The sequence below is a fragment of the Clarias gariepinus genome, chromosome 7 (assembly GCF_024256425.1).
Source record: "Clarias gariepinus isolate MV-2021 ecotype Netherlands chromosome 7, CGAR_prim_01v2, whole genome shotgun sequence".
Classification (NCBI taxonomy): domain Eukaryota; kingdom Metazoa; phylum Chordata; class Actinopteri; order Siluriformes; family Clariidae; genus Clarias; species Clarias gariepinus.
The window spans coordinates 15,015,083-15,036,541 of NC_071106.1; the positions used below are offsets into that span (position 1 = coordinate 15,015,083).

The 21,459-nt window shown below is 38.5% G+C and overlaps 3 protein-coding genes across 4 annotated transcripts in view; 2 read left to right on the plus strand and 1 right to left on the minus strand.

Annotated features, from left to right (window-relative positions):
* Window positions 1-11,300, minus strand: part of mical3a (microtubule associated monooxygenase, calponin and LIM domain containing 3a) — a 116,308-nt gene extending 105,008 nt beyond the window's left edge. The window contains exon 1 of one of the 2 annotated variants that reach the window (XM_053499817.1): window positions 11,285-11,300. The gene's annotated coding sequence lies outside the window, so the exon portion shown is untranslated. Of the gene's footprint in view, window positions 1-4,129; window positions 4,197-11,284 lie in introns of those variants that run through there. The other variant, XM_053499816.1, reaches the window with a different exon arrangement.
* Window positions 11,301-14,592: 3,292 nt separating this feature from the next.
* LOC128528242 (pro-adrenomedullin-like) lies at window positions 14,593-15,769 on the plus strand. Its single transcript, XM_053500996.1, has 4 exons — window positions 14,593-14,797; window positions 14,879-14,997; window positions 15,093-15,209; window positions 15,530-15,769. The coding sequence occupies exons 2-4, from the start codon at window positions 14,894-14,896 to the stop codon at window positions 15,759-15,761; spliced, it is 453 nt and encodes a 150-aa protein (XP_053356971.1). The 5' UTR covers window positions 14,593-14,797; window positions 14,879-14,893; the 3' UTR covers window positions 15,762-15,769.
* A 3,023-nt stretch (window positions 15,770-18,792) lies between these two features.
* On the plus strand, window positions 18,793-20,585 carry dusp3b (dual specificity phosphatase 3b). The gene is made up of 3 exons (XM_053500995.1): window positions 18,793-18,936; window positions 19,196-19,428; window positions 20,159-20,585. The coding sequence occupies exons 1-3, from the start codon at window positions 18,815-18,817 to the stop codon at window positions 20,356-20,358; spliced, it is 555 nt and encodes a 184-aa protein (XP_053356970.1). The 5' UTR covers window positions 18,793-18,814; the 3' UTR covers window positions 20,359-20,585.
* The last annotated feature ends 874 nt before the right edge of the window (window positions 20,586-21,459 follow it).

The window sequence follows — 21,459 nt, forward strand, 5'->3', positions numbered from 1 at the left end:
ATTCTGCACAGGGAACTTGTGGTTTAGTGGTTTAGGCTTTGTAGATAAGGTTGTGAGCTCAAATTCTAGTCATATCCCCAATTAAGTAAAAGCATCAGCATCAGACCTACTAGTCATATCTTTCCAGTTAATCCTATTAGATAATCCTATATACCATCTGTACATCACCAAGCATTAGCATGGTATGGCTAGACATCCCTGTTTGAGCCTGCTATTATTACACTAAACCTTCAGAAGTGGCATGTCCATACAGAATGAATACAAAATCCCTCCTGACTGTATGAATGGAATGTCTTCTCCACGCATACAGTACAGCATTAACTTTGAACAAATAAAACCAGCCATGGAGTCCTGGCACATGGCCAGCCCAAACCACTGAATGCAGACAAAAGACGCACCAGAATAGCGTGTGTGGGATATGTGACATGCAGTGACACCCCGCACGGATCCTCAGACAAAAAAACGAGCGGCCTTGTGGAATGCTAAGTGGCCTAGAGGCTCTAAGAAAGGCGGCCACAGAGCTGTAAACGGGGGGTTTTGGAGATGGAGCCGAAGAAACATGTGGCAAGACACTAAATCCGTCTGGTGCGTAAGAATACAAGGCTGCAACGCGAACCGTCCACGTCAGATATATCAAGATACTGTAATTAGACAATTGAAATACTAAATTAATCAGCTGGTCAACTACTTCCCAGCCCTTAACTATTACTACTTTTACTACTACTAAAAATAGGATTTTTAAAAGAAACTGTCATATACATATACACTACTGTTTAAAAGTTTAGGGTCACTTGCAAATTTATTTATTTTTTGTTTAGTGATTTATTTTCTACATTCTACAACAATACTGGGGATTTCAAAACTATAAAATAACACATATGGGATTAGGTAATTACAGTACATAACAACAAGAAAAACAACAGTTAGTTGTTATTTTAAGACACAGAGGTCAGCCTTCTGTTTCTTTCTAGTTCTTGCAAGAACAGTATTGTGAAGTGCATTTGCAAAATCCGTCAAGCACCATAATGAAACTGGCTCTCATGAAGGCCATCCCAGGAGGGTGAGACCAAAACCTACCTCTGGCGCAGACGAGAAGTTCATTTAGAGTTATCAGCCTGAAAAATGACCAATTAACAGCACCTCAGATTAGAGGCGTTATGAAGTCTTTACAGAGCATAAGTAGCAGACACGTCTTAATATCTACTGTTTAATGCCTTTAGCATTCCTTGACAATGTAGAAAGAAATAAAAATCAGGAACGATCATGGAGTTAGAAAGTGACCCCAACTTTTAAATGGTAGTGTATATATACATACTGTATACTGTGTGTATATATAAATAAATATATATACTGTATATGTAAAACACACAGGATGCTGTGCTGTATGCCAAGGTGTAAATAATTCAAAGTTTATAGAAACTGAAATGTTTTACCACCTGTAACATATAAAATAATTACATATGTTTGCTTTTAAATTAAATTTAAAACATTAATTTTGGAGACCATACATGATACATAAGTTACCACATAAAAGAATCACGATATGTAACTGAGTAGATTTTTCCCCCCATGTCTAATCATACTGTAGTAGTAGTAACAGTAGTATTCGTTGTAGTTAGGATCACCAGGGACCATACAAAATGATATTATCATCATGATAGATAGACATAGTGTTACCATCTCAGGGAGTTTTTTCTTGCCACTGTCGCCGTCGTCCTCGGCTTGCTCATCAGGGACAATCTTATCATTTTGATTCATACACATTCACATTTCATACAGACTTAAATAATTCTTTTAATTGTGTAAAGCTGCTTTGCGACAATGTTAATTGTTAAAAGCACTATACAAATAAAATAAAATTGAATTGACTTGTAGGTGCCAATTCGATTAGTATTGCAATTTTATAAGTATCATGTTTAGAGCACCTGTAGGATCATAGAGGAACTGCAATGTTTTACCACCTTAAATATGTAAATTACATTTATATATGTTTACATTTAATTTCATTTAAAACATTAATTTTGGACACCAGTTAGCCTAATCTGCATGTCCTTGGACTGTGGAAGAAAACCAGAGCACATGGAGGAAACCCACTAGGCACGGAGAGAACATACAAACCCCATGGACACAGACCCGAGGCTGGAATCGTCACGATACTTAGACAATTGAAACACTAATTGAATCAGCACCTTGGTCAACTACTTCCCAGCCTTTAACTATTACTACGTTCACTACTACTAATAATAATAGTATATTTTAAAAGAAATTGTCTTCACGTTAACAGGGATTTATGTGTCTTGTCCCTGACATATAAAAATTAGTACTGTATGTTTGTTACCTTTGAACACACACACGGTTCTAGTCAAGCATGCTGAGGCGTGCACACCACACAATACAAATTTAATTATATAAAGTAGTGGTATCATTTGGGTGTGTGTGTGTGTGTGTGAATGTGTGTTATGCCAATGTCCTCATCTCACCTCTTTGTTTACACCTACTATATACCATACAGTATATTCGGACTCTTTGCCATATATTCACCTTCACTGCACTCGATCAAAAGCCTTGAGAGAAGACTAATTCATCACCCATGTTTCTCAGGCCTAATGCATCACAGACGGCCTGATTTGCATATTATGTAATGATGTCGTGGTTATACTAGACCACAGTGGCTTCATTCGCAGGATATTAAGAGGCAGCTGTTGCAAGAATAAAGCCAAGGCATGACCTCTGTTTTTCTGTGCTAATGTTGACCTCAAGCATCTCCCGGACAGCTGATGTTTTTCGGTTTTTCGAGTACAGCAGAGTGTCTATTACTGAATCCTTTATTCAACCCAACCAGCCAAACGCTTTAAAGTCCAGAAACAGATGTTGTATACATTACTCTGTTCCAAGCCAATAGTTTCAATCACTGATCTCTTCCTCTAGGGCCAGATCCATTACCAAGATGTTTCTGTGAAGATCTGTTTTTGAGTACCGGTCATTTATATTCATCACGCGCCTTTCACATGAGCAACTACATCACTCCCACTCAATGCACACTCATCAGCATGGGTCTGCACAATATCCTACTGTCTTCTGAGACGCACACGAGCAAGGACAAGGGTTTCTCCAGCTGACAGGGGTAACTGGATTTGTGATCTGTGTGTTCCGCTGTCAGCAAATCTACGTACAGTACCAAGGTCAACATGTAATCCTCTACCATCATTCACACTCACATTCATTCCCAATACACACACACACACACACACACACACCACTGTGGGAGTATCAGAATTACAATGCTGATTAGACATATTCTCACTTCCACTGCTAGCAAAAAATCTTCCTTTTTTTTTAGATCTTCTGAAACAGACACCAAATCCTACCTTTAATATCTGGTTTATGTGATCTTCACCTTCATCAAGATCTTGTCTTTAGTTTTATTGTGTCTGTGTGTGTCAGAGAGTGGATGTGTGTGTTCTGTTGCGCTGTATTTGGCTCTGCAATGCAGCTTCTCATTCAGCACAATACACACACACACACACACACACACACACACACACACACACACACACACACACACACACACAAGATCAGTCTTTCAGGACTCCTCTGTGCTTCTTAAAGCAGCACGTCACAGTAAGGAGGCGAAATATGACCCAAATACAAGTCACACAACCTGCACTGGGGTGATGGTGCTGATGATGGGGTGGAGGGATTGCGTTTCAACACACACTCTAGCTCTACAGTAGATCATGTTAAATTAAAGTGATGAAATTGTTTTAAAAGAAAAATCTTAGACACAAAGGTAACAATCAATAGAAATATACTGTGTGGTTCTGAGCTTACGCACATTTTTTCTAATTGTTACAGCATCCACCAGTAATTAGTGACTTTTTAAAAGATTTATTAAAATAATATGGAGGCAAGAATAACAACGAAGGATTTCTTTGCTTGGTCAATGCTAGATTATCTATCACACCCATTTAAACATGATAAAAATGCACACATACAGTATATATCTTCACATCACACACTACTAGATATAACACATCACATATTCATGATAATGATGCACAGCTAAACTACATATTTTGATGCAGCAACAAAATAGAAACGGAAGCAAGAGTCACTTTGAGATACTTACTCAACATTGTCCTTTGCTTCTCACATGCTCATCACACACATAACATTCAAAGCTACACCATTTCTCCTCTGGCTGTCTTGTCATATAGACCTAACTGGAACTGGTGCCAGCTAGTGACTGTCTCGTTCTGCGTTCTCTAACATCAACAGAAAGTGCCACCTCTTCATCAAGCTCCTCCTCACAGTGGGGAAACGCCAACCTGAGATTTCTCCATACGTCATTCAGACTTTTCCCCAGGATTGTAATTTGCTGTATAATTTTCTATGTTTTTGATTTTTTTTTTTCCTAGCAACATTAGGATCAAAATATAGAAAAACAAAAGTATTGTTATATACAATAAATTAGCTCCAACATTAACACCTGCACCAGGTGAATAGAATAACATTCATTGTTATACAGTACAATAACATACATTATATACCAGGCATCCAAGACATCGGCACCCAAGACTCGTCTATGCCTGTGGGGGGTCAAAGGCCAGCTCATCTGGCTTGATCCCACTGAAAAGCCTATGTAGTAAGACCTAATGAAAAGCTATGCTGGCTATGATAGAAAAATATCAGAATACTCGGAGGATCACAGCTTTTGCTGCGTATGGGGCTTAGCAGGCAAAGAGTTCAAGGTTGTTGATCTGGCCTACAAATTCCCCACATCTCAAATCGAGTGAGCATTTATGGAATGCGCCGAACAAGTCCGATACACAGAGGCTCCACCCTGCAACCCACAGCACTCAAATGAGCCACCGCTAACATTCTGGTGCCGGACACCATACCACACCCCTGAGGTCTTGTGGGCTCCTGACCTAATGGGCCACAACTGCCCTGACAGCACAAGGGGAACTTGTGTAATACACAAAAGAGGCCATCTTTAATCTTGTCACTAATCATCTACTTATAAGATCATGCTCTGTCATGTTTTATTCTTTATTTTAACTTTTTTATGTTTTGGATGTAGTTATACTGTAGCTTGTTGTCATGATAAGATACTAGCCTCTAACAGGCAACCAAATTCACACAATGTCTTTTCCCATAACTGGCAAATATTTTAGTGCAAAATAATTATACACTGTCCTTTCAGAATGTCTACATTACTGCAGTTTATTTCTTAATGCTTATTACAGGACATCTACTCAGATTCTACACTCCATTAAAGGAGATCTTGGGAGGCCAGCATTTTAGATAGCAGTTTGATCAGAGGTCTGGCGTTTCAAATGTGTACACTGAGATAGCTGAACACACTGAATTTTTCCTGTTGCTATATTGTTAAATTATGCTTGTTGACAGACCTGTCCAAACTCCTCTATCAAGTCTTAACCTACAGGCAGAGAAAACCAGGTTTGGGCCAAACTGTGGAATCCGTGATGCAATTAGACTGCTCGAGGTTATGAATCGATAAAGAGACATTTAAAAGGAAAAGAATAAGGATGCCATCCTGTGGACAACCATGTGGATTACATGGATAATGGACACAAATACATATTTTACTAGGGGGTTTGGCAATTTAGCCACACTTTATCTATCTATCTATATATCAGGTTCCTGGATGGATGGATGGATGGATATATGTGTTCAGATCTCTCTCTCTCTCTCTATATATATATATATATATATATATATATATAGTCCCTCTATATGCCATACCCTCTGCTTTAAATCTAAATTCTAAAACAGATGGAATATTTGGGAAGTTAAACAGTTACAGATAACGACATTGTCTTATACCCCTAATTTAGACAAAACAATTTTGGAATACTACTAATCACTGTGATTTGGTTTATTTGTCCACATGTTTGTGTACCTTATTCTGTTATCCATATAGATAAATAAAAATGCACTATTTTATGTTTATCTAACATCTTAAACTGTTTTATTTTAATTTTAAATTATGTTTTTTATTAGTTTTATTTTTTTACTTTAATTTTTTTAATTAAATTTAAATTAATTCAAAGTTTTGCTGCAAACTGTTTTTATTTTTATTTTAAATGAAATTTAAAAGTTTTTGTTAAAAAGTTTTATTGCTATTATCTTTTATTTCATTTTATGAATATTTTCTTTTGAATTACCATTGTGTATGAAATGTGCTATACAAATAAACTTGCCTTGCCTTGCCTTGCCTAATTAGTGTAAGCAATTCAGATGAATCAAAATGTTTATTTCCCTATTTTTTTAATAGGCTCAAAAAGTATGTCAAGTAACACATTGCTTATTTATAAGGTAAAGCAGCTACACCATGCCTGGTTTTAAATATTTTAGAAAATAGTATTGATAATTGAATGATCCTAAAATATGGTGTACTGTACATTCATAAAATAGACTGTGTCAAAAGTACTATTGTAAATTTATGGACATAAATACAATTAAGTCTACCCACTTCTGCAACGCTATAGTTACTGTTTATATTACTGGTGATGTTGGAGAAAGGTTGTAAGGAGAAATGTGTGCGTAAAGATTAAATCATAAAAAGTTCCACATTCTTGAGATTGCGGCCATATTAGCCTTGGGTATACATATATATATATATATATATATATATATATATATATATATATATATATATATATTAGGATATAAGTTAGGATGTCAATAGCACAGTGGCCACTTATTTTCCGAAAAACAAGACGAAAGTCATATTTACGTTTGCAAAAATCTTGGCTTGAAATTCCACACATAGGATTGCTGGAGAGTCAAATCCTTTTAAACACATACTCCTTTTTTCTGCTTTTCTGCTTTTTGGTTTTTATACCATTACACCAAACACTACAAATAACATTAAATACTATAAATAACTAAAGTGTTAGTTAGTGGACCACATTAAATTTTGTATTTAATATATAAGTACATTTTAATTTGTGTTTTTAAGCTTTAAATTAATAGACCAACACCTGTGGGAACTTTTTAAAGATTTAACAACAGTTAACATCACATTTATGTTAATTATACTATATATAAACATTCTTCAGAATACGTATGGTTAGAATAGGAGGAAAATATTGCTTGCTTACTCTTTACAGTCATTCATGAGAACTAGGACAAAATATGTCCAGCAAATATTATTGTGTTTTTATGTAAAATTCAGTAATAACTCATATTGTGATTATGATCAATTTTATAATCTAATCAACAAGGGTTCAAGTTTTTTTAATTGCTAAACAATATATTTTAAAAAATCCATTATTGTGTACTAATGGCCAAAGCATGGTATTGGTGCTAATAAGTGTCACAGGTGAAAAAGGAAATTTTCAGATTGGATCGTTTTTTTTTTGTTGTAAATATGCATACATCAGATGAGAAACACATTTGCTAAATACAATTTCATGCCCTTTTATGTGGTGTTTGTAACTTTTTTTATTCAAATCTTTCAATGGTCCTAATTGTCATTCAGATGAAACTTGGCCAATGTCATGCACACTGCGACCGGCACTAGGACCCGGAAGTAGTACGGTCGCGACACAGGAAGCATAAAGGGAAAGAAAATGGCACTTCACATCGCTCATGAGTTGCCCATGCTGGTCCCGACGTTTACCTGCCGAATCGTGAATACTCACTATTTCTGGGTTTATCTTCCTGACCGAGTGTGTGTTGTAAGAACGTGAGTTTATTTGTGTGGACTCTTGCTCTCATAAAGAGAGAGTTCTGAGAATAATTCGCCTGATTATCCTGCCTTTTTGCGCTGCTTCCGCGTTTGGGTTACTATTTACGTTAGACGGGCTAAACTGCTAATTCGTCTGTTGTTGTCTCCGGTTTGTCCCATGACAGAATGACTGAGCTACAAGCACTTAACCCAGCAGATTACGCTCACCTCTGCGATGTGGTGAACAGACACACTAAGTTGATCGATCAGCTGAACGGCGAGATCGCGGCTCTCCGTACCAGCATCCAAGACATCGCAGCCTTGCGCTGCGAGGTGGCGGGGCTGCGACACGAGAACGCGGCTCTCCGCTAGGTTGTTCCTCTTCTGGCTAGTCCGCCACCCGTCGCAGCAGCTGCCGCACAGCAACCTTCCCCTTCATCTGATGTTTATTTAGCCTTACCGGACAAGTGGGATGGCACAGATGGGAAATGTAGCATTTTTCTAACTCCACTGGATCTTGTGTTTGAGTTTAACTTTACCAGATACTCCACAGACCGTTTACGCATCGCTCTACTCGTCTCGTTGCTATCCGGACAGGGAGCAGGGGCCTCGTCTCGTTGCTATCCAGCGAGCAGGGGCCACAGCGGTTCTTCGCTCTAAACACCGCGCATTTATACAATGAATTTGTCCGTGAGCCGCTACACGGCGAAGTTCTGTACACTCGCCATCCAGGCCACCGAGGGAGACTCCACCCTCTAGACGACCTATTATGAGGGGTTGGCCTCCCGTATCAAGGACGAGCTCGCTGGATGAGAGCTGCTTGCTACGTTGGAGGGCCTAATCCAACTGGCACTCCGGATCGACCAATGCCTGCTCTCCCATCCAAAGCCAGCCCTCCAGACTCTGCCGCCTGCCACATCATCACTTTCATACACCACGCCACGATCTTCCCTGTTTTTTCTCTCACCCCCGGTCCCTGAAGCCCGACCTGCATTTAATCCCATTGTCACCACCACCCGCCGTTGTTGACACAGGAGCCGGGGAACCCATGCAATTAGGATGCGCCTCCTTGACCGCTGCAGAACAGGAACGGTGATTCCAAGAAGGGCTTTGCGCAAATTGTGGGTCGGCCGCGCACCATCGAGCCATCAGCCCTCTTCGCCCAGGAAACGCCCAGACCCACCTCCAACTCTCCACTGTTACGACCATCACCTCCCATGTTTTTGTGTCGACTCTTGCTCTCATAAAGAGAGAGTTCTGAGAATAATTCGCGTGATTATCCTGCCTTTTGAAACTTACCTTCGAACATCCTGCTGGTGAGGTGGAGACCGACACAAACCTCCCGTCTCACGTTTCAAGTACACCTCCAGTTTGGCCACAAACGAGTCGGAAGTACTGTGTTTATCGACTCTGGAGCCGCAGGTAACTTCATTAACTCTGCTTATGCCAAAAAATTGGGGGCCAGTTTGGATCACTTCTGTCGACGGTCGGCCCCTGTCATCTAGCCCCACCACCACCCAGACTCAACCCATCACCCTGACCATCGACGCGCACCAAGAACAAATCCAATTTTATCTCACCACCATATCATCACCATCCATCATTCTCGGACACCCCTGGCTGCTACAACACGACCCCCTCATATCCTGGTCCCAAAATCAAATTCTGCAGTGGGAACCGACCTGCTCTGAACTTTGCCTACGGGCACCGGCTGGGACATGTTCTAGGGAGTCCGAGGCCCCTGACGTCGACACCAATGCCATCCCCCCATCCACCTAGACCTAGCTAAAGTGTTTTGCAAAAAAAAGGGGCCTATCTTCCTCCTCATCGCCCCGACGATCTGGCGATAGACCTTCAGCCGGGCTCTGTTCCTGCCCACCGCCATCTCTACTCCCTCTCAACCACCGAGACGCAGGCAATGGAGGAGTATGTGTCAAGCGCCCTCAGACAAGGCACCATCAGACCCTCCTCTTTACCTGCCGCCGCGGGGTTCTTCTTTGTAAAAAAGAAAGGCGGTGAACTTTGACTATCGGGGGCTAAACAACATCACCATCAAGAATCGACACTCATTGCCTTTTATCAACTCTGCCCTGCACGCCCTCTCTGGTGCCACCATTTTCACAAAGTTGGACCTTCGAGCGCCTACAACTTGGTGCGTATCAGAGAGGGCGATAAGTGGGGGACAGCATTCATCACCCCCACTGGACACTATGAAAGTCTGGTGATTCCATTTGGACTCTGCAATGGCCCCGCTGCCTTCCAACACTTCATGTTCTTAAGGACATGTAAGGCCGGTGAACATTCGCATATCTTGATTACATACTCATATACTCACGGACTGTCGAAGAACACACCCAACATGTCAGGGCGGGTCTCAAGAGATCGCTCGCCCATCAACTGTACAGTATTTTAAGGAAGTCGCTTTTCACGAGCGCTCCACCACGTTCCTGGGTCCTGAAATTGCCATTGATTTCTTCACGGGCCTGCCGACCTTGAAAGGAAAGACCACCTTAATGACCATTGTGGATCGTTCTCCAAAGCCGTGCACCTGGTGGCCCTCGTCGGACTTTCATCAGCTAAGAACCCAGCCGAGCTGATATTAGAGCACGTAGTCCGCCTGCATGAGTTCCCAAGAGACATAATCTCGGACAGGGGGCCCCAGTTCACTGCCCGGTTCTGGAAGGCCTTCTGCCGTCTGTTCAATTCCACTTGCAACCTCTCTTCTGGGTACCATCCCCAGACCAACCGTCAGACGGAGCGGACCAACCAACAACTGGAGCGAAATCTGAGATGCTTCATCGCCAATTGTCAATGCTCCTGGGCCCTCTACCTCATATAGGCTGAGTTGTCACACAACCTCCATGTCTCATCTGCCACGAATCTAAGCCCATTTGAGGTATGTCACGGTTTTTAGCTTTCGATGTTTGAACACCAAGAACCGGAGGTTGATGTACCGTCGGCCCAACAGTTGGTCCACAGGTGTCGACGGCTGCGGAACCAAGCCAACCGAGCCATCCACCAAGCCAATGCCCGACGGTGACCCTGCCTACACCGAACGCCGAATCCTCAATTCGCGCCCTCGAGGCAGAGGCATCCAGTACCTAGTCGACTAGGAGCTCATCCACGACCCCGAGCTTTCATTACGAGAGAGTTCTGAGAATAATTTGCGTGGTTATCCTGCCTTTTCGCGCTGCTTCCGCGTTTGGGTTACCATCCATGCTTCCCGGGCTAAACTGCTAAGTCATCTGTTGTTGTCTCCAGTTTGTCCCGTGACAACCAATTTAGACTTCACATGAAAAGACATAAACCTGAAAAAAGTGTATTATTCTAAAATGTAAAATTAAGTATTGTTTCATTGGTCAATTGATACCAATTTTAGTACTCATAAAGAAGTATGAATAATGAGCATTTTAAATGATCACTGTTTGAAGCAAGACATTATAATGCTGAAAAATTGACATTTAAGGGGCACATATTAAATCAGCTTTGCAAAACTGATTCCAAAGTGTTAAATATTGCATAAATATTTACAATAAAATGTAAAAGTTTTGTATTTGTAAATACTTAAATTCTTTTATAACTTACCCAAGGTTACCTGCATCTCCACTCACATACATTTCTCCACTGCTCCACCTGTGCTCCAAATCCTGCGTGCTACCATTACCATTGTAGATGCTCTTCGGGCTGATCTTGGGTTTTAGTAGCTATGAGCTTGGCCTGATTTTGCCGTTTTTGTTCCAGAAGATGATGCTGCAGATGATGCTGTTATACTGTTACATGAACGTCTGTGACATACTGCAGAGACAAGCTGAAAATTGCCTGTGCCATTTTTTTAAAACATGTTTTGTCCCACTTCTTCAAGAATGACCATAGACCTGCTTTAATCTCTAAATGCTCATATACAATTTAGCCATGATAAAACTGTCTGAGGAAGGTTTGTTGGTTGTTTTGAAATGGCTCATGAAGGTTATACTGTATAGTATTTGGGGTTTCTATCCAACCTTTCTCAGACTAAAGAAGTTACTTGGATAAGTAAGAAAACATTTCAAACTAAAAATAAGTAGTCAGGTTAACATAAATCAACTACCAGAAGTCAGACTAAGACTAATGGATTTTCCCACATGAGCTGTGGATCTCTGCAGTTCCTTCAGAGCTACCATTGGCTTTTCCGATTAATGCTTTTCTAGCTCTGTCTGTCAGTTTAGGTGGATGGCCATGTCATGGTAGGTTTGCAGTTGTGTAGATGATGGATTGAAGAGTGCTTTGTAATATGTTCAAAGCTTAGGATATTTCTTATAACCTAACTCTGATTTAAACTTCTCCACAACTGTATGCCTGACCTGTCTGGTGTGTTCCTTGGCCTTCATGAGGCTGTTTGTTTATCAGTGTTCACTAACACACCTTTGAAGACTTCACAGAACACCTGTATTTATACTGAGATCAAATTACACACAGATGGACTCTATTTACCAATTAGGTGACTTCTGAAAGCAGTTGGTTCCACTGAATTTAAGTTAGGCGTCTCAGAGTAAAGGGGGCTGAAATCAAATGCATGCAACAATTTTCAGATTTTTAAAAACCATTTAATATTACAATTATGCGCCAGTTTGTGTTGGTCAATCACATAAAATCCCAATAAAATAGATTTATATTAGTGGTTGTAACATGACATTCAAAAATTTTTTAAGAGGAATGAATACTTTTGCAAGGCACTGTATGTTCATGACACTTAGAAGCAGATGTTAGACAGGCCCTAGTAAGCCACATAATTTAACCAGCGGCTACCACTGATGCATCTTGAAAGAAGTCTTTGTAAGAATAAATTAATTCCAGTTTATGCACTTTTGGAGGTTGTTTAAAATCATCCAAGGGTGTTGAATCATGCCTTGAAACACCAAGCAACGTTCTCAGCACGTACAAACCATTTGATCAGTTGATTGCAGTATTTCCAGGGACTCGTCAGGTGTCTAACGTGATGTTACCATAGTTACGAACTCTCAAAACGAAGTATATTTGCAATTCCACTGCGATGTGACAGAAAAGGTCAGTCAAGCCAGCGTACTGGAACACTAAACCCGAACACTAGACTGAAATGTTGTGAACAAGAGCCAGTTGCTGAAACACTCTTGATGTAAATATTTGCAGCAAAGTCAAAGTGTAGAGCAATTGAATTTGTGACTTTTTAAAATTGATTTAAATAAGTCCTTTCCATGTGTTTAACACTTGTCTAAGACCTTTCCGTGTGTCTAACACTTCCAAACCATGATGTTCTCTTTAATATAACAGAGAACTGTGTGTGTTACATCAATAGTATAATAGTAGCAGGCCTTAAAGAAGACAACAGCTTTTTAAGAACAAACATGCACCTCTGGAAATGAATATAATTAAAATCATATCAAGGAAAGGTTAGATGTAAATAACACATTTACTTCTCACCTCTAAATAAACAACAGAAACAACAACATGTCTGTTTTTTTCCCCTGGATAGATCTACACTTCAATAGCAGAATGAAGATCTACATGATTGAACTGCAGATGGTAAGTCCTTGTTCCAATTTGCAACCAGGAAGAGACACTTTTAGAATAACTGCATGGATCTTAAGGATTTACGAAAGACGAACGAATAATAGATAGATAGATAGATAGATAGACAGACAGCTTTATTAATCATAAAGTGTAATTGTCACGTTACAGCACGCAGTTGAAAGATTATACGACAAATAAGCAATGAGCAAAAATTGCAATCAGAAAAGGTTAAAGTAAAAAAATAACAATACACTGTTTACAATCAATGAGGTTAAAAATGGTGTAAAATAACAAGACAATACTCTTGCTATATACATATAGATGATTGTATATACAGGTGGAAACTAAAGTAACTGTGCATAAGGTGCACCAGCAAGCTGAAATATTATTAAATTTATTATGAATATATTATGAAATTTTTTAAAATTAATAATTGTGTATGAGCCTATTTGTGGTTATATCAGATGACAAAATGCCCTCATTACACAGAGCAGAATTATTGTAAAGTCTAATGGACAGAAAAAGCATTCTGTAGCATTCTCTTGCCGAAAGTGCTTTACTGTTTAGCCAGTAGGATGGAAAATGGAGGTTATGAAATATTACTGTAATTTATAATACATATGGCCACCTGCCATCAGGCACATTGAGTGATAAATACTCCCCATCCATGGAGAGATATTTATTGTTTCATTGGCAGCTCCTTATGGTGGGAGCATTGGTGGCTCATTGGTAGGTTTCTTAGCTACTGTATGTAAAGCCGTTCCCAAACCCAAATAGAATGGGAGGGTTGCATAAAGAAGGGCATCTGGCGTAAAAGCTGTGCCAAGATCTGTGCAGATCGGATGGTCCTCTGTGGCAACCCCTTGCCGGGATCACCAAAAAGACAACAACAATAACAACAACATTGGCAGCCTCTCATGGGGTCAGGTGGTCAAACAAACATATCTGAGCAGCTGAGGGTGAACGAGCTTGCTCAAGTACCCAATATTGCGAGCTCAGTGGGACTGGGACCTTCTGAATCACCCGTCCAATACTGTAACCATCAAGCTACCCCTGCCTCGTGTCTGCCATATACAGTATCTGAAATAATAGGGGAAAAAAACTGCATAGCAGAAAACAGCCCATAAAAATCAGTTACTACAAATGTCATGAGACAGATATTAGGTGGTTATTGTTAGTGATGATGAAAAATCATTCCCTTGCTTTCATTAGTCAGTGCATGTGAGGTTGGGGATGTGGCTGACTTTCACTCTTTTAACTTCCACCTCCTACCACCTCTGAAAAGTATAAAAGACTCCTTGGGTTACCTTTTAGACTCAAATCTAAGACTAGAGCTGCAGTCTTCTTTAACACACACACAGATTTGGGAAACCCTATTGCTTTGTACAAATTGATCAGTTTTAAGAAATCAGGAATACAATTCTCTTCTTAATTCTTTTGCAAGAACAGTTTTGTGTTGCAAAGACGTCAAGCTGCTATCATCATATAGACCGCCAGCTAAGAAGAACAGCTCTAAGAAAATGCTTGCCTTGCTCTCAGACCTAAAGAGATGCCTGTCTTGGATATTTTACTGTAGGTAATAACTCAATTTCTATAAAAATACATTATCTAATGGCTCATAAACTACCACAATGAGCTGAACTTTTTCTGCAGGTTAAACTCATAAAAATGAAGGAGGTTTCTCTGAGTATTCTGATTTGGTGTTTTTTGGCTGCTTTTGTGCATTGTGATATAAGTGCAGCACGTCCTTCTGGTTTTGACGCAGAAAAGAAGTATGTCTAAGCATCAGCGTTTTCAATCTAATTGTTCTTTTCTTTTTCGAAATGCATGTTTGCAAAATATGTTTGTGTTGATCTTTGTGAACCAGATTTGACTTGGCATTACAGAAGAGGTATGTATCTGTGCCTAAGAGGATTTTAGGTTCGATCAATCTTCTGACTGAGCAAGAGAGCAGGAATATGGAGAGACCTGGATCACAGAGTAGGTAGGCTTCCTTCTTTTCTCTCTCTAATTCAAACGCCTGAAAGAAAGGCAAGTCACACAACTATACATAATAGACAGCAAGTGGCTTAATTCCTGCCTCAAACTCTACAAGCTAATATGGTTAGGTAATGCAACACCATGCACAAATGTAGTTACAGTATGTAGGAGTAGCTCCACTGCAAGATATGCATGCAACAATACACTAACTGACAGTGGAGTTTAAAAATGCCATTTCATGCGATTTTTCTTGGAGAGAATAAAGTAGAAAGATATCATTTTTTTTTTTTTTTTTTTACTGTTTTCCTTGCTTGGTTTCTGCAGTGATGATCTAAATGGAAAGTGGAAAAGGGGTTGTAACCTGCTCACCTGTTCAGTACATGATCTGGCCTACCGCATCAGCCAGCTCAGTAAGAAAAGAAATAATGCCCCAATACACAAGATCAGTCCCTGTGGCTACGGCCGAAGACGAAGACGTTCCCTCCTTCACCGCTTCATCGGTCCGACTTATGAGGAATGCCATCTGAGACATCACTCAACTGAAAAACTGAAATAGCCTTCAACTATATTGACAATTGAATTATATAGGGCTCTCTGCAAGCACAAAATGTAAAACTATTGTTACCATGTGCAAGCAAGCAGAACTTCCTTCCCCACTTTTTACCTTTTTATAGAGACAGGATTAAAGACAAGAACTCAGTCATCTGGAGAGAATGGGTGTTTGGGTCAGGCAGTTCTGTCATGTAAAAAAGAGAAGCAGGTTCAAGTGAGAAAACAAGAGTGTTAGCATTTCACTTCTACAAACGTCTACAAAGCGAAAGTAATACTCTATCAGCATGTCTGCCGTTTCTGGCAAGAAGACATTAGAAAGAGAAACTTAAACTCTGATTAAAAATGTGAATGTAAATGTAAATGAACTAAATAAAGAGGTTTTTGTAAATTCTGGATTTAAAATGCAAGGACGCTAACTGACTCAATTGTTTACTGTGAGGAATTGAACGAAATAGAAATATGTGATTATTGTGAAACAAAAAACAAGAACAGGAACAGGTATTTTATATTGTCTAATAAACTCAGGGCTAGGATAATGCATGTTCTGTTTAATGCCACAGAAAATGTTACAATTGCTAGAAAAACAGGCAAAATAAAAAAATGCAATAAAGCACATACACATGCAATCAGTGACCTGTAACACTTACATACAATGGATTTAACTGATTTGTGCATTTCCTCTCACAACATCGCCTGTCTCGTTGCCGATTGTGTAGTCAATATCTGTGCATGGTAGCGGTATGTACAGTTGCTGAATTAAATAGTGAACTTAAATGCATGTGTCTTTGCGTACATGCTCGTGAGAGTGAGTGCTCTTTGTCATTGGGTGTTGCTACGTTACCTGGATGCTAGCTGACAACCCCGGGAGATTTAACTGTACATCGAGCAGCTCAGGGTGGCAACTAGTCCACCATGTAAAAAAAATAATAAATTCTACAGAAATACAGTATAAATCTGATTCGGAGACAGAGAGCCCATGGCTTAACAGAGCAGAATCTGTTATTGATCATATTATTGTGTTGCAGTCACAATTTTATTGTGGTACAGTTTGCTCATACAGATGGTTTGTGTGTATAGGTGTGTGAGATTTTAATATGACATTTTTTTTAGAAGTAAATATTAAACATAAATAGGTTAAGAAAAAACAAATGTGTTTATGTCTGAGATTGCTTTCAGCATTTAATTCAATACTTTTTATACATGTTCTTAATTGCAGACGCTGAGATGACATACACTATTATGGGGGGGGGGGGGGGGGCAATACTTGTGGCAGGGAATATTCCATCAATTATAATTATAATCATCTTTTAAACAAAAGTAAAAATCGTCTTTATTTTATGAAAGTTTTTGTATGTTATGAAGGTTTGTTTTCGTACATCCAATAACGTAAACAATAATCTATTTTCCCTAATATGGGCATTGTGTATTGAAATGCATGGTTCTGTCATTAATAAAAGAATTGTGATTTTTGGTGATCTGCATTTTTTGCCTTTTGGTCATACATTTACATTTACATTTAGGCATTTGGCAGACGCTCTTATCCAGAGCGACTTACAAAAAGTGCTTTAAAGTTTACATCATCGGATACATACTTACACTGGGTTAACTAGGTTAATAAAACATTGTCATAAAACAATGTACTGTATAAGTATGAGATTTATTAGAATGTTTAAGATGATGCATTGTCCTGTCCTGCAACCAATAGACTGTTGGTTACACTGATTATCAGAGTAAAAATATAATGAAAATTGTAAATAATACAAAAAAATACTAAAATCTGATTATTCATGATTGGCTAGATTGACAGGTAGATTTGATTAGATTAGATTTGGCAGATTAGACATTGAGAGCCAGTTTCACCATGGTGCTTAATGGGTTTTGCAAATGCACTTGACATAATACTGTTCATGCATGAACTATTACAGAACAGCTGACCTTCATGTCTTAAACTGCTGTTGTTACTTATTTACCTAATTCCATACATGATATTTTATCATTTTGAAATCTCCAGTATTGCTCTAGAATGTAGAAAAATAAATCCAAATTTGGGTCCGAACTTTTTGGTTAAGATCTCTGCAATATATTATTAAAACCTGGAAGGATCTTGCTAAACTGTCAACTTCACAAAGGAAATGTGTTTGGAAGGAAATCATGAATGACCATGAATTGACTTCCCATAAACATTTGGTGAAGTTGCATTGTAAAAAAAAATCCACAGTAGAAATCAGGGTTACAGTATGTTTAAAAGTGAAAGTAAGAGCATTTCCACACACACAATACAATGAGAACTCAAAGGGTTTTGTGTGAACAGCTGTGTGGCAATAAGAAAACCACTTGTTGGGAAATATTAATCAGACAAAGAGTTTGTTAGAAACTCAGAGCAATGGAAAAAAAAAAGGTCATGTTGTTTGAAAAGTCCAGAGCGATGGAGGCATCAGAGTAAGAAGGGACGTGCATGAAGCGATACATCCATCATGCATAGTGTCCTCTGTACAAGTATCTGGAGGCAGTCTTACAGCATGATCTGAGATTGTTTCAGTAGGCCAGGTCTAGGCTCTACAACGTTATATGGCAGTAAAATGAAGTCACCTGATAATCTGAATGTACTGAATGACCAGGTTATACCATAAGTGGATTATCTATTCCGTGATAGGACGTCCAGGACAACAATACCCCGATTTATCAGGTTCAGAGTTCTGACCTGAAAACCCTGAAAAGTGAACTGAAAGTGGGGTGGTTTTGTAGACTGGTTTAACCACCATAAATACAAGATCTCGGCAAAAATTAATGCAACTCTCACAAAATAAAATTGTTGTGACATTGAATAATCCCAAAAGAGTGTTATATATAAATACAGTATATATACCAACACAAAAATGTGCCTGTTAATCAAAGTTAAAGGGAGTCTAACAAAATAGTGTGCTTTTTATGGTTCATGCAGTGTATGTGAAAGCAAAAGGAAATCTACTGACATCTCGTGGTGTAAATAATACTTCAACCTTCAAACGACAGACAAGGAATGTAGTCTGTAGTACATAAGGGGATCTTCAGTTGAATATGACGGACTATGAAGTGTCTGTGCAGCAGCTTAACGACCTTCTTTTAGACGGAAATGGTGAATTCTGCAGGCCAATTAAAGATTTCAATGAAGTCTACCCCAGGATTCTGCTTGGAAATGAGTACGTTTAAGTTACAGATGTCTTTGTTGTCTCTTGGTGCCTACAGTTTTACACTAGCTGTATTATACACATGATGATGAGGACATGCCCTTACTAAAACAATTACTCTGACTGTACTTACTGATTGTATAGACAGGTATAAAGTTAACTTCTGAACTATTTACAAAAAAATATACTGATAAAACAGGACCTGAGCTATTTATAGTCAGTTACATGGCAGAGTCGGATCACTTCGTGTACTGTATCCGCTCTGTTACAGGTCTGTGGCAACAAATGTGAACCGTCTGCAACAACTGAGAGTGACCCACATTCTTAACGTCGCAGAAGGAGACTCGCTCATGCATGTGAACACATGTGTAGAATATTATATGGACACAGGCATTATCTACCATGGAATACCTGCCATTGACACCGACTATTTTAATCTCAGCGTATACTTTGAAGAGTGTGCAGACTTCATAGCACAGGCCTTGGCGTATAAAGAAGACACAGGTAAAGTCTTAGTGGAACATGAACAGAATTATTAAAACACAGACATGCAATAAGTAAGTACTCCCTTAGTTTTATTGGGTAAGATTAAGCTATTAATGCATTATTAATAATACATTATTCATACTTTGTTGATTTTCCTTTATTGCTTTTAGAAGCAACAACTTTCCTAGACGGTGAATAAATGGGGTTGTTCCTATCCTATCCATGCTTAAAGAAGATTTTTATCTTAAACTATGGGTGTCCATATATATATATATATATATATATATATATATATATATATATATATATATATATATGGACACCCATATATATATGTATATAGGGTGGCTCAAATGTCTGTATGCATAAGCATTATTGCTTTACTTCAAATTTAATCATTTCTTTTTTACTTCACCATCCTTTTTTTTTTGGTGTCATCTTAGAATGAACAAATGAGGAATCAGTTCTGATACATTAAGTAGTGCTCAGCATTCTTGTATTCAGTGCATACACAAGTGTTGTCAGGTTGGAGTTGTTCAATTTAAGCATTTGCTGCTATTCATATATTCAATTCAATTTAATACAATTTCATTTAATTCAATTCAATGGAAACAGTTTTACAGAATCAAAAACTCCCTGAGATATTGAATATGAACCCAGCCATTTGGGCCACCCTGTATATTAGCTATGCATGTCCTCATAATGTTTCTAGAGATGTAAAGTACTGTAAAGGTGTGTTCATTTCTAGGGAAGGTGTATGTGCACTGCCAGAAGGGCTACAGTCGTTCAGCAGCGGTTGTCATCGCTTACCTGATGTTGAGACACAAGCTGGGTGTACGAGCTGCTTTAGCTACAGTGAGAGAGAAACGGGAGATCGGACCAAATGATGGATTTCTGTGTCAGCTCTGTCAACTCAATGACAGACTTGAAAGAGAGGGAAAGTTATAAAGCAGAGATGGGAAATCATATTTAGGGGGCAAATTATGGTCACAAATGTATTTGCAATATTTGTTTTGTGTAGAAAAACATCAAAGAAGTGACTTTGTAGAAGTAGAACAGTGCAAATATGTTTTTGTTAATGTGGTTATTTAAACATCACACAAATACACAGAGGCCTATTGTTCTCTCTTGCTCTCGGTTGATCTTTATTTAACTCTTAGTGGTTAACTCATATGCTCTTGTTAGTACAAAGGAGTCTTTCATAAGTTCATTATTTCTGTAATAAACTGTAAAAGTTAATTTCTTCATAATATGTTAAGCATAATACGTTATCCATTGTGTGCTCGCTAGGAATTATTACACAGTAATTGTTAAAAGTCTTGTTGATTTTAAGTTGTTTTCTCAATAGTGTACCAAATGCAGTGATTAAACAAAAAAATATTAAAGAAATATGAGAAAAAATGTATAACAATACTATTATTAACCATATTACTCTGATTTACTTCCTATCGTGATTAGTTACTAAGTACATTTGGAAACCTTGTTACAGATCTACATATGTGAGGAATGATCAGAAATAACCTTGCTGGATTTTAAAATAATTAGTATAATTTCTTTTTTAGTAATTTATTTGTTTTAGTAATTAGGAAACCTAAAATGATCTATGCACAGGTAACCTCCAACAGGACAAATTAAGGATAAACATGTCACATCTATAACACTTGGCATCTACAGTCATGTGTAAAAGTTAATGCCCCCTCTTTTAACTTTATGTTTTTTTGCGTAAAAACATAATAATAAAAAAAATCATCTGTCTAAACTTCTTTTATACAGTAGAGGTCTACACATTTGCTGATGACCAATAAATCAAGGACTGATAATTAGCAGCATCTTAAATCATGTGGGGTACTTAGATTTCTCACTTTTCCCCCAATTTTGTTAAATAAATCATTTCACTGTGAAAATGTTATATGTTCTGAGGTTGTACTGTATTTGCTTAATAATACTACAGTCAGAACATATATTTTTTTTACTATGTTTCTGCACAAAAACAAACATAAAATTGAGGGGACACTTACTTTTACACATGACTGTGGCATACCATCATGA